Source organism: Peromyscus californicus, unplaced genomic scaffold, assembly GCF_007827085.1.
Source record: "Peromyscus californicus insignis strain IS unplaced genomic scaffold, ASM782708v3 Scaffold_19__1_contigs__length_69161282, whole genome shotgun sequence".
In the NCBI taxonomy this organism is placed as follows: domain Eukaryota; kingdom Metazoa; phylum Chordata; class Mammalia; order Rodentia; family Cricetidae; genus Peromyscus; species Peromyscus californicus.
This window is the reverse complement of record NW_026294491.1, coordinates 1,441,934-1,454,933: the sequence shown is the minus strand read 5'-3', so window position 1 is coordinate 1,454,933 and position 13,000 is coordinate 1,441,934. Positions and strand designations below refer to the sequence as shown.

General features: G+C 47.9%; 2 protein-coding genes across 3 annotated transcripts; both read right to left on the bottom strand.

Annotated features, from left to right (window-relative positions):
- Positions 1 to 138: 138 nt before the first annotated feature.
- Positions 139 to 7,654, bottom strand: LOC128114242 (H-2 class I histocompatibility antigen, Q10 alpha chain-like). 2 transcript variants are annotated; one of them, XM_052744084.1, is made up of 6 exons: positions 3,166 to 7,654; positions 2,700 to 2,969; positions 2,191 to 2,466; positions 1,426 to 1,701; positions 1,231 to 1,338; positions 139 to 440 (listed from the first exon to the last, which is right to left on the bottom strand). In XM_052744084.1, exons 1-6 carry the CDS (start codon positions 3,350 to 3,352, stop codon positions 436 to 438), a joined length of 1,122 nt encoding a protein of 373 aa, XP_052600044.1. In that variant the 5' UTR covers positions 3,353 to 7,654; the 3' UTR covers positions 139 to 435. The 2 variants fall into 2 exon arrangements, with proteins under 2 accessions (XP_052600044.1, XP_052600043.1); XM_052744083.1 differs by having other exon boundaries at positions 139 to 1,338.
- On the bottom strand, positions 7,447 to 10,103 carry LOC128114201 (H-2 class I histocompatibility antigen, Q10 alpha chain-like). The gene is made up of 5 exons (XM_052744029.1): positions 10,098 to 10,103; positions 8,975 to 9,527; positions 8,511 to 8,786; positions 7,672 to 7,947; positions 7,447 to 7,550 (listed from the first exon to the last, which is right to left on the bottom strand). Exons 1-5 carry the CDS (start codon positions 10,101 to 10,103, stop codon positions 7,447 to 7,449), a joined length of 1,215 nt encoding a protein of 404 aa, XP_052599989.1.
- Between the last annotated feature and the right edge of the window lie 2,897 nt (positions 10,104 to 13,000).

The window sequence follows — 13,000 nt, the reverse complement described above, 5'->3', positions numbered from 1 at the left end:
CAAAGGTTCAGGTGGGAGAAAGCTAGAGAAGCAGAGATGACCCAGATGAAGTCTACAGTGGGCTGAGCACCATCCGGGCACAGCCCCTTGGATCCTTGGTCTTCTCTCCCAACCTGAAACAGACCCATACAGCAGAGGTAGATTCTGGAATGTTCTCGTTTTATTTCCTCTCCCAAGTTTGAAGCAACTTGCTATACACTAAATCATCAACCAACCCTGGGGTAAGAATTCAAACAGATTCATATCTAGATGCTCTTCTCAATAGGCAGGGATGGAGAATGCTAATCCCATTTTTGCCTGAACAGACTCACATTTTGCTGACAGGAGCTCACACATGGACATAGTCAGATGCCAAGTGCAGAAAGAAGTCAGGAGTTCTTCACGACATAGTGTGTTGTATGTGTGTTCACCTTTGTATGGCTCAGTTCCCCAGTGTCATGCTGTAGAGGAAAATTCATGAAAATGCAGGTCACTGAGTAGTGGTGCTGAATAGCCCACTGCATATTCACCCACCTGCATTCCAAACCCAGAAACCTACAACATGGTCCTGCCCCCTGCCACTCTTGTCTCTGAGTTCAGGTTCTTCTGTGTCTTAGAATTTAGAAGCCTTAAGTGCCCACAGGAGATGGGGGGTTGGAATTAAGGGCTCCTGTCTACTGTAAGGGTCTCAGGGCTAGCCCTTCCAAACTTATAGGTGGCCTGAATACAGCTGCCATTTCTGCTTGTAGAAAACAAAACCTGTTTTGTGAGAGGTCATGGAGGCAGTAGAGCCATGACAGCCTAAAGGAACCAGCAAATCTGGGGACATGGAGAGGTATCTTGAACCTCATGCAGACCACAGGACCACAGGGCTGGATAAATTAAGAGGAAGGGATTTGTGTAAGAGGACCAACTGCCCTTGTAGGTCAGTGTCTCCAGAGGGATCTCTGACCTGTAGGTGCTAGGAGCCAGGTCTTTAGGGCCATAGTCACCTTAGTAATAGATACTTTCTTATTTTTACATGATTTACAAAACACTGTTAGCACACAGGACTGGGAAAGTGGTGTTGGGCTTTTGATTCCCTCAAGAACAGACCACAGATGGCGGGTAAAGGTACTTCCTGTGCAAGCCTGTTGACCTGGATCTGATCTCCACTCTACAGAGTTGTCGGTTGACACGCAGACCATGGCACACATGAGCACACTGATAGCATGTACATTCACAATAAAAAACAGACCCCAATCATCTCACCGTTCCTCCTTGGTAACTTTCTCCACATCACAGCAATGACCACAGCTCCAAGGAGAACCAGGCCAGCAGAGACGACCACAATGGGGTTTATGTGCTGAAGAGGTGGAGCTGGAAATGAAAGGAAAGTGGGGGCCTTGGCTCTACTCAGGGTCTCCAGAGGGTTCCTGTTTTCCATGACAGCCTACCCCTCCTTACCCCATCTCAGGGTCAGGGGCTCAGGCAGCCCTTCGTGGTGCACATGGCATGTGTATCTCTGTTCCTCCCCAGAAGGCACCACCACAGCTGCCCACTTCTGGAAGGTTCCGTCCCCAGAAGGCCTGGTCTCCACAAGTTCCATGTCTTGGGTCTGCTCCTTCCCATCTCTCTGCCAGGTCAGGGTGATGTCAGCAGGGTAGAAGCCCAGGGCCCAGCACCTCAGGGTGATGTCACCTTCAGGGCTATGATGATGGGTCACATGTGTCTTTGGGGGATCTGAGAATTCAGAGGTTCAGAGACTATTACCTTCACTGAAATAGTGGGCTCATGTGACCATCCTGAGAATGGACAGGACACTTCGGTGGGAAAGAAGGCATAAAACTCAGGCTTCTAGGATACCCTCTACCTTGGAAAATCCTAGAATCAGTTCGAGCCAGCCCAGGGTAAGAGGCCCCAAGTCTCTGAAAGAGACATTGGGTTCTGACCTGGGGGGAGGCTGGGTGACTCAGAAAAATGTGACCAAATTTCCAAAGACACTGGAATGGGGCAGAAAACAAAGTGAATCTTCAAATAATGTCCAAGGCTGCTGGAGGGTTGGCGCAAACTGCTCATTGGTCAGTTACTGCAGCAACTGACTTCTCCCATCCGGGAGAGCAAGACAGGGCTTCTTGAATTGTCCAGAGAGAACCCAAGAAGAGTCGCCCAGACTAGACCCGAAGCAGGGAGATCTACACAGGGACCCAGGTGTTTGCTGCCACTCAGTACCTGCACGTTGCAGCAACTCTTTCCCCTTCTCCAGATGGCTGCGCAGCCACTCCATGCATGTAACCTTCAGGTAGGCCCTGTGGTGCTCTGCCTCATTCGTTGCCTCATATTCGCGCTGGGTAATCAGAGCTACCTTGTTTGCCGCAGTCCAGGAATGGAGGTCCTCGTTCAGAGAGATGTGGTCGGCTCCATCATACGCTGTCCTGTAGTACCCGCTGAGGAAGCGCCCATCACTGCCCATATAGCAGCCACGCATGGACTGGATGGTGTGGTACCCTGGAAGGCAAAAGTAGTAAGCCCGGAGGCCTGGCCCCGCCCGCTACTCTTGGACCCACCCCATGGAGGCCCACAAGCGGTTGAGAGTCTTCCGCAGAGACGGGTGAATTTCTCTAGCTCTGTGGGATCGAGGAGATGCACCCGGCAGTAGCCTTGAGTTTATGAGCCGGGTCCACTATTTGGGGGCTATCCAAGCCACACAGGGCCAAGTGGCCCGTACAGGGGTCACTCACCCGCTTCGCTCTGGTTGTAGTACCGCAGCAGAGTCCTCAGATTCTTACGGAAAATCTGCGCGTTCGCCTTGGCGATCCGAGTCTGCCGCTCCCAGTACTCTGGCCGCTTCTCTTCCATCCACGGCGCCCGCGGCTCCTCTCTAGGGGCCATCGCATCGCTGTCAAACCACACAAAGCGCGTGTCGTCCACGAACCCGAAGGCGATGAACCGCGCTTCCCTGTGTCCGGGCTGGGTCATGGCAGTGCCGAAATAACGCAGCGAGTGTGAGCCTGGAGGAAGCAAGACGCTGACGGCGGCTCCACCTTTGCCAGGATCTGGAGCTTTTGTGCCGGCCCAGAGGGGAGCTGGGAGCGGGGGTCCGGACAGGAAGCGGGAGGGTCTGGCCGGGCGCCGCGGGGACGCGGCTTCCCCGGGGCCGCCCCCGCCCTCCCCGCAGAGTCGTTTCCCTCCCGACCCCGCACTCACCCGCGCGGGTCCGGGTCGGGGCCAGGGCGGCCGCCAGCAACAGGAGCAGCGCGCGCGGTGCCATCACCCAGAGATAGAGATCTGGGGAGCATTTGAGCTCTGCGCGTTTTTTTTGGAACCCGGAACCTCGTACTGGCTTCTGCAGAAACCGGACACCCAATGGGAGTGGGAAATACCATCGCATCATAAGTATCTAGGCAGAAGAATCTGACTCAGTTTGGGAGACCAGGAAGTGAAACTTGTAGGAGGGGGGACATCTCCAGGGCTGGGCTTCTAGCCCCCTGACATCCTGACCGGGAGTGGGGGGGGAACACGACACGGACCTGGGCCTTTATCCTTCCTCCCCCTCTTCCAGCCCCAAGAGCTTTCCTCATGTTCTTTCTGACTCCAGGTTAAGAGTTGTCTTGGTCAGCTGTTCTCAGACTTTCTGGTCTCAGGATCTCCATGGGCTCTGAGGATTTAACGAGTTTCCCCAAGGAAAACATGTTTTTGTGAGTTATATGTGTAAATAATATTAGAAACTAAAGTCTTTTAAAATGTATTCCATTGATTTAGAATACTAACAAATCCATTGTGTTGACAAAATAAAATCTTACGAGAAATACTCATTTTCCAAATGAACAGTCTGAAGTGTGGGTCTTTTTGCACTTCACAAGTTTCCAAGTCTTTCTCTTCATCTGTTTCAGTAGAAGACTGATTGATTTTCATATACACTTAACCTGTTATTCTTGTTGAAGAATATGAAACAAACAGCTTGCCTTACCCGAATATGTAGGCGGAATATTTTAATGCTGTTATCAGATAATTGTGGATACTCATCTTTGATACCACAGTAAAATAAAAATGTATTAATATTTATTTAGACAGGGTTCATGAATTCTACCTTGGACTTGAAGTGAAGAAGGAGTGTTGATTCTGTTTCTGGCTGTGTGGCCAGCTTCATGTGCAAGTCTGTATATTACCTTAAATAAAGTGATTGCCAATAATGTACACATATGTGCATATAAACCTCCCATAATGTTTACAGTTACTGTAATTTCCACTCTGTAGTTTGAAGTAAGACACAGGTGAGACTTCAATCTAGAGTGGGTTTAGAGAGAAAGCAGCATTTGAGATTTACATGAAACTAAGCCATTTTCCATACCTTCTATTAGGCTTTGTTCCATGGAAGAGAAATTACACTCATCTCCCAGTATTGCATCTTACAATTGAATATATATAATATATCTGGAGATCTGCTCCAGTAGCAGAGTGTTCAGAGTGTTTTTCTGATAGGCTCAAGACCCTGGATTTGAACCAGAACATTAGGCTGCTGGGGGAGAATTGCCATCATCATTCCTGCTTGGCTATGGGCCTGTGTGCTGCAGAACTATATCCAAAATATAAGATGTGTACCACAAAGATAGGATAATGGAGTATTTTCTCTAGATTTGCACTGGGAATGTAATTCTTACCTGATAATTGTTCTTATTGTATATAGTTTTACTATGTTAGAGTCAAAACCTTCCCTTTTTATTTAGACAAAAGGGGAGAGATGTTGTGGGATATTTGATCACACCATGAGACACCCAGAGACTGTACTAATAAAGTTAACCTTGAATTGGAGCAGAGTCAGCTACTAGTTTTTAAGAATTAGTCATAAAGACTATGGAGGAGGTAGGATATGGATAAAAAGGCACAGGAAGGAGTAGGGAGGGACATGGAGATTCATGGGCTTTTTGTCAGCCCCTTTTTGGTCTGGAAAGTATGGAGGTCAGCAGGTTGCTCCTCCACCACTTCTTTGATTTATCAGGTTTTCACCCCAATATCTGACTCCCGAGTCTTTACTGGTAATAGAACTAAGGTAATATAACATGGCTCAGTTGTTAAAAGCACTTGTTACTCCTGCAGAAGACCTGAGTTTGATTCCCAACAACCACATGGAGATCTGATGCTCTTTCTGACCTTTTGGGGCCACCAAACACTCACATAATATGCAGACATACATGCAAGCAAAACACTCAAAAACGTTAATTAAATAAATCTCTTAAAAATTAAGAAAGAGAATTAAGGCACTGGGGCATGTCATGCATAGAATCAGCAATTATTTTGAACAATTTTTCATTTTATGTATATGGGTGTTTTGCCTGCATGCATGTCTTTGCACCACATGTATTCAGTGCCTGAGGGGGCTGAAGAGGTTGTTGGACACCCTAGGACTGGGGTTACAGATGGTTGTTAGCTACCATGTGGGTGCTGGGAATTGAACCCAGTCCTCTAGAAGAGCCATCAATGTTCTTAATCACTGAGACATCCCTCCAGCTCAAGAATCAGCAATTCTTACCATATTTTCAATCCAGAATGTTGTGCTTAAAAAGGTTTTCTCTGGATGTCACTTTAGAGTCAGTTCACCTCAATTTAGTCTTGGAAGGTCTCTTGAGGCAAAAGGTATGACTTAGGGCACCAGTGGATGTCTTCCTGGAAATCAATGTGTTGTTCCATCTGACCCAAGAATGGGGTATGGATGGCTCTAAGGGGATCTTTGGCACAGGAGTGGTCATTAAACACTATGTAGGTCTTGAGGCTGTACAGAAGCCTCAGCAGTTAAGAGCACTGGGTTTTATTCTGGAGGACCTGTGTTTGGTTCTTAATGGCTTCGTTAGATTTCACAGCTGTCTGTAACCCCAGTTCCAAGGGACCTGTGGCCCTCTTCTGGCATCCATGGACACTGGGCATGCAAGTGGTGCACAGACAGGCATACATGCAGGTAAAACACCCATAAAAATAAAAACTATGTTGGTCTTTGGCTAGTGAAAGTGAAGAAACATGGGTAGCATGCAAAGCAAAAGAGCAGAATGGAGCAGCTCAGTGGCCACTGCTTCAGGGAGTCCTTTGGTCACCGGCAGGAACGATGGCAGTAGCAGTTGGATGTAGGGTAGAGACAGCTTCATGCTACATGTGTAGCAGCCAAGGAGTTTTGTTCAGAGACCTTTACTCAGGCGAAGATAAGATTCTTAACTTGGGGGAAAAAAGAATTTAAGAACTACCAGTATGAAGCAAAGTTCAAGTTTATTAGGAGGAGGCATTAACAGATTTAAACATGAATAGAAAGGGAGGCACACAGAAAAGGACAGAGAAGATCGAAAGATGGATTTCAACTTCTCAAAGCAGAGCTGCTGTCTCAGTTGCTCTGATTGTGTTTACCCATTGAGCAAAAAAATGGAAAGAGTTTACCAAACAAAATTACCAAAATATCCACGTCCTTATTTTCAAGAAAGAAGAATAAATATATAGCTCATTGGAAACTAAAGTTCAGTCTCTAATGGGAGTTTCCCAAGGCCTGCCCGTCCTGGATCAGGAGAGATGACTGGGAAGGCACACATGTCAGTGTGGAGAGGAGTCATGCTCAGGTCTGGGCTGAACTCACTTCCTTATGCCATGCTGACAGGAGACAGACACTTGGACACAGTTAGATGCCAGTTGCAGAAAGAAAAGTCAGGAGCTTTTGAAGTCACACAAGGTAGGTGTCTCATACTACGGAAGAAAATAAGAACAAATTCTGAGTGAAGATTGTGACACTGAACAGGCAGCCATACTGAAGAAAAAAAAAAGAGATCAGTATAGGGAGTCACCGCTGCTCAGCAATGTGTTCTCTGAATACTCCTATCCTCTTGGGAGAGATGCATCAGATCCCTGAGCATTGTCCCTGACTAGGGCAGTATAGAATAAGACCTGTCAAGAGCCCACAGCAACGGGGCCAAGATAGAAATGTGTGAGCCCCCGCCCCCCCCAGGGGGGCATCTGTCGACCCTTACAAGGGTCTCAGGAACCACCTTCCACTTAATTATTGGCAGCCCAATTATAGACGCCTCTTTCCCACCTGTGGGAAGAACCAGCCACTGAGAGACCGGGAAGCAATAAAGTCACAAGAACAGGAGGAGATTCCTAGTCTAAACCCCAGGGAAGTTTCTAGAACTGTGACTGCAGCTCCATGGAAGGAAGAGGAAACACAATAGAAGACTGTACATACAGAAGACTAACTGGCCTTCTGTAGGTTTGTTCTCAGTAGGGATCTTTTCTGTGACATCTGTCTGTGGGGAATCAGAATCAGGTCTCCATCAAGAGGATGATGAGGCTATCCATTATTTCCTTTATGCTTTACAATAGAGTTAGTCAGCACAGAGGCCCCACCACATCCCCAGGTGTGTGGATACAACCTCTCTTATGGGGCAGGGTACATTTATAGCTTGGGCTTGAAATCCCTAGTGAGATAAGAACTCAAACCCTGCCCCTTCCTTACCTTTATTTCTTCCATATCAGAAAAATCACCATGGCTCCCATAACCAAAGCTCCAAAAACCAAGCCAATAAGAATTGCCATGAGGAAGATGATTGTCTGAGAAGGCTCTGATGAGGGAGAGGAAGGAAGAGTGAGGACTCTGACCCTTGCTCTCAACCCTGATTCTGCTCTGGTTCTAAAGGGTTCACACTTTCCCTGACGATGTACTCACTCAAACCCACTCCTTACCCCATCTCAGAGTGAGGGGCTCAGGCAGCCCTTCATGGTTCACATGGCATGTGTATCTCTGCTCCTCTCCAGAGAGAACCACCACAGCTGACCACTTCTGGAAGGTTCCATCCCCTGCAGGCCTGGTCTCTCCCAGCTCCATATCATGGGTGTGGTTGTTCCCATCCCTCTGCCAGGTCAGGGTGATCTCAGCTGGGTAGAAGCCCAAGGCCCAGCACCTCAGGGTGACATTCCCTCCAGGTCTTACTTGATGGGTCACATATGTTTGGGGAGGGTCTGAGGGGAACAAAATTCAGGCATTTTGCATTCCTCCTGGGCATTGAGCAGTGCTCATGTGACTGACAATCCCTGGAAAGGATGGGAAGGGAGGGGAGCAGACTCCACACAGCAGCCTAAACTCAGGATCTGGATGATGTATTCCTTGGGAAATTTCAGAATGAACATGAGCCAGCACAGAGCAGGAGATTTTGAATCTCCCTCTAGGTAAATAGACTTCTGGTTCTGACTGAGCAGGGTCTGAGAGACTCAGCAACCCTGGAGTCAGACATCCAATGCCATTATGCATGGATAGTGAACAGGTCTTAGAGAGGCCATGATTCACAATGCACATACGGAAGGGAACTGCTGCTTAACTGACACACTGGACTATCCTGGGAGAAGGGTGAATCCTCTGGAGAGATTCTCCCATGTTGAGTCAGGAAACTCAGGAGCATTCTTTCCCCCTTTGATGCAAGACAGTGTAAAGTATTCCAGCTGCTCCCTGCTAAGGAGGAGGCCTCAGGAGACAGGAGTTCTAATCTCAGAAGAAGGAGTTGACAAGCGGCGGCGGCCTCTCTTACCAGAGCGCAGCAATGTCTCCTTCCCAAGGTCTAGGTATCTGCGAAGCATTTCCACACACTCCCCCTGCAGGTAAATCCTCCAGCTCGCGGCCGCACCTTCCTCCTCCCAGCTTTGCCGTATGAGTTGAGCTGCCTTGCCTTCTGCACTCCAAGAGCTCAGGTCCTCATTCAAGGTGACGTAATCGTGGCCATAGTAGGTGAACCGGTAGTGACCGCCGAGGAAGCTCCCATTATTATCCACATTGCAGCCAAGCACCTTCTGTAGGGTGTGATATTCTGCCCCACCCCCATTCAGCCACCAGTCACTGCTGCTTCCTCCCTCCTGGGATTTTGTCCCAAACTAACCCCCTATCCAGGTCATAGGCCGTGCGCGTGGCTTAATCTCGGACCTGGGGAACCTGGAGAGAATTGGGCAGGACCATGAGGGCATGGAGTGATCTAACCTTAGATGTGGGATCACTCACCATCTTTGCTGTGTTTGTAGTAGTTCATCAGGACCTGAAGAAACTTCCGGTCGTTCTGTGACTTGTGCAAGGCTTCCTCTGTCTCCCTCTCCCAATACTCAGGCGGCTCCCGCTCCAGCCACGGAGCCCGAGGTCGCATCCTCGCTGTCGCTTCATTGCTGTCGAATCCCTTAAACTGTGTGGTGTCCACATAGCAGACATGGATGAATCGGACCTCCCAGATGTCTGGCCCATAAACCAAGGTGTCCAAAAGCTGCAGCCAGTGTGAGCCTGGGGACGACTCACATTGAGACCCTGACCTTTTCTGTCTGGACCCAGGGCCGGTTGGTGGGCTGGGGAGGGAGCAGAGCTGGGGTGGTGAAGGGAGAGGGGCCAGGGTCTTCCAGCTGGGGGGAGCAGGGACAGCCTGGTTAGGCGATGGAGGAGATGCAGAGATGGGGATTCCCAGCTGCACTCTGCTCCCCAAAAGGCTGTTTCCCTCCAGGCCCCACACCCACCTACACAGTTCTGGGTCAGGGTCAAGGCCACCAGCAGGAGCAAGAGGGCGCCGGGTCTAGGTGTCCTCATCCTTGGAGATGGGTGGTGTCTCAGACAGGACTGGTATCTCCCCACTTTGTACCTCTGATGTGGAGGAGGCTGACTGGCTTCTCTAAGAATTCCCAAAGGTGGTGACGTAGATCTGGTGGGATGGGTCATGGAGAGATGAACTCTTGGAAAATAAATATCTAGGGCCTTGCTTTCCCGCTTTGGACCCAGTTCTGTGGCCTGGTATCCTAGGATCAGTGTCTGAACACAAGTTACCTTACCCTGATCCCTGTCCTGGTCACAACATCCCTAAGTCCTAGCCCAGAGCCCAGAAAGTCAGTAATTCTCAAACATGTTGGTGTCAAAATCTCTACACACACTTAGACATTATGTAGACTTCAATGATGTTTGTACTCCTGTGAGTTATATCAATCCATACTTACCAGGTTAGGAACTAATATATCTACATCTGATTCAGTGTAGATATTAATAGCTAATTTCATGTAAGCAGGATAAAAAGAGAAAGAACTATTTTCCCAAATGAAATGATGCTGTGAGAAGATCTTTTTGGATACTTAACATTTCTGCGAGTCCTTACCTTCATCTTTCCCACTACAGATCATGTGGATTTTGTGTCTCCTTTTTAACAGTTTTGTTTTATTTGAATGGCAGAGACATACAGTTTCACAGACATAGTTTAGGAGAAACAATTTTAAGATTTGGATTTATTTGTATGTATTTTTGTGTCTCTCTGTGTATGCAAGGAGTGTGAACTCCTAAGATCTAGAAGAGGAAGTGGGAAACCCTGGAGCTGGAGTTTCAGGAACCTGTGAAGTGCCAGGCTCCAGTGCTGGGAAATCAACTCTGGTCCTCTGCAGGAACAGCAAGGGCTCTTCATAGCTGAGACATCACTCCAGGCCCAGCGGAATATTTTCCTTAACATCTTCAAATAATTTTAGTTTTCTTTTGAGACAGGTCTTAGTATGTAGCCCTGGCTGGCCTGGAGGTGGCTATGTAGACCAGGATGACCTAGAACTCAGACATCTACCTGCTTCTGGCTCCAGATTGCTGGGATTGAAGCAATGTGCCAACAAAGTAGGCTAATCACAATTTTTTCCTCTCTTATATGTCACTAATTGGCACAGGTGGTGCTTTCTTAAGATTTTTTACACTGTGGGCTTGATACATCACTGTGTCCTTCAACATCTGCTGCACCCACATCTGTAGGAGAGTCTTGTGTATTGAATGAACACAATGTGAGTGAATGTTATTATTATTAATAATTAATTAATTTTTTTATTTTTGGTTTTTCGAAACAGGGTTTCTCTGTAGACCAGGCTAGCCTCAAATTTGCAGAGATCCACCTGTCTCTGCCGCCTCCCGAGTGCTAGGATTAAAGGCGTGCACCACTGCCGCCCGGCTAGAGTGAATGTTATTTATTGTTTTTTATAATTTATTAATTTTTATTTTATGTGCATTGGTATTTGCCTGAATATATGTCTGTGTGAGGGTGTAGGAACCCCTGGAACTGGAGTTACACACAGTTTTGAGCTGCCATGTGGGTGCTGGGATTTGAACCTAGGTCCTCTGGAAGAGCAGCTGGTGCTCTTAACCACTAAGCCATCTCTCCAGCCCGAGTGAATGTTTATTTTAAAATAGGATTTCTTTGACCAACTCCTTTAAGTACAAGTTATCAAAAACTCAGTCTTTAATATGGCCACACATTTCATAGAGAGCTTTGGGAGCTTCAAGTGCTCAAATCACTAATGTTATCTTGAGAGCTTAGATTTTTATCTTTGTTGGAGTCAACTGGGGAAGAGATTGGTGGGTGCTGAATTGACTTATACTTTTAGAGGAAGACAATACACCTCTAAATATATTGCAAAGGAGTGCAGAGAGGGCAGGAAGAAGAGCTCCACCAGCTGTGATGTGGCAGCGGATGCAGGTGCAGTCTGATAGAATCTCCAGAGAATGAACTAGGGAAAGTTGGACAACGTATCAGAAGAGGTGAGTGATGGCCAGAAATCTCTAGCTTATTAGCAAAGAAATATAGGAAATGTTATAGAACAGAACAGGGGAAAAGTCCTCCTGCATGTACTTAAACTAAACCTCACATCATGATCCTAAAGATCAACTTGGTGGGTAGCTGGTGTGTGTGTGTGTGTGTGTGTGTGTGTGTGTGTGTGTGTGTGTGTGAGAGACTGACCTCTTTGCTCCTCTTCCCTGTCCCCAAACCTCCTTTCTTTGCTTTACTCTGTTCTCACCCCTTCAATAGGCTTATTGTAAATGGGTGGTCAAGACTAGCTTATTAGGGCTGTCAGAAACCAGGTTTTGACCCCAAAGAATTCTGTTGACAATACCACGGAGAGTCTTGTGTTCAGGTGCCTTCATGTGGAACAGTGACAGAAACACCCCCTGCTGCTGTCAGAGACAGGGAACACACAAAGGAGAGTGACACCAGACTCATATGCAGTACTGAGGACATACTGCCAACTCTGTAGAAGCACGAAACAAAATCTGTTGGGGCTGGGACACACGGGAACACAAAAAATCGGAACACGCCGGGCGGTGGTGGCGCACGCCTTTAATCCCAGCACTTGGGAGGCAGAGGCAGGCGGATCTTTGTGAGTTCAAGGCCAGCCTGGTCTAGATGAGCGAGATCCAGGAAAGGCGCAAAGCTGCACAGAGAAACCCTGTCTCGAAAAACCTAAAAAAAAAAAAAAAATCGGAACACATGAAAAATCTGCCCGGAATAAGCTGGGGTGATTTGGACAAAAACTATCAGAAGTAGTGAGTGATGGCTAGAATCCTGTAGCTTATCAGCAAAGTATAAAAGGAAACCTAACAAAACAGAAGGAAGAAGTCCTGAGTTCATGAAGAGGGATTGGTGGGTCTAGGTTCCACTCCTAGTGAAGGGACTGGAGCTATGGGAAAGACAGAAGGCCCCTGGGAATCTCCATTGCTCTCTCAGTAACAGATATTTTAAGGTGGGAGAGAGGGCACAAGGGAGGCGAAAGTTGCAAGCATCCACAGCAGGAGAGATCCTGGAAAACCATCTCCCCTCAGTCCCCAACCAGAGCAGTAGCCGAGTGCCGTTTTCCGAAGACTTCTGCTGAGCTGGTAGCTGTTTAGCCTCAGACCCTCCAGTAACCACACTCTCGGGACGGTCAGAGCCCATGCATGGGACTACATACTGAAACCCGGCAGGGTTCCCATACACAGTGAGGAAGAAACTTTGAATCAGACCATGCAGAATTCAGTGTGGTAGAAATCTTGTCAGAACCAGAGTCTGCACAGACCATTGACACAGGTGCCGAGTGTGTGCTCACTAATGTCAGTAAGGTCCTCATAGAGGCCAGGTCAGTATTCAGACTGCCAAGGGCATGGCTAGAGTGTGAGCAGCATCTGAGACCTGACCCATGGGTGCCTAGTGTGGACTAGTGTGCCTAGTGATGTGGACTGCCACATCACATCTTCAGCGATGTGAAATTGCAAAGGATT

What these genes read in the sequence shown, in the direction of transcription:
- LOC128114201 (XM_052744029.1), bottom strand. An exon ending in CTACAAACACAGCAAAGATG is followed by an intron (nt 8,787 to 8,974) that starts GTGAGTGATCCC and finishes GGGGTGGGGCAG; the next exon opens with AATATCACACCCTACAGAAG. An exon ending in GCCCCTCACTCTGAGATGGG is followed by an intron (nt 7,551 to 7,671) that starts GTAAGGAGTGGG and finishes CTCCCTCATCAG; the next exon opens with AGCCTTCTCAGACAATCATC.
- LOC128114242 (XM_052744083.1), bottom strand. Translation starts at nt 3,352, where the DNA reads ATGATGCGATGGTATTTCCCACTCCCATTGGGTGTCCGGTTTCTGCAG. An exon ending in CCCGACCCGGACCCGCGCGG is followed by an intron (nt 2,970 to 3,165) that starts GTGAGTGCGGGG and finishes TGCTTCCTCCAG; the next exon opens with GCTCACACTCGCTGCGTTAT. An exon ending in AGAGTTGCTGCAACGTGCAG is followed by an intron (nt 1,702 to 2,190) that starts GTACTGAGTGGC and finishes CTGAATTCTCAG; the next exon opens with ATCCCCCAAAGACACATGTG.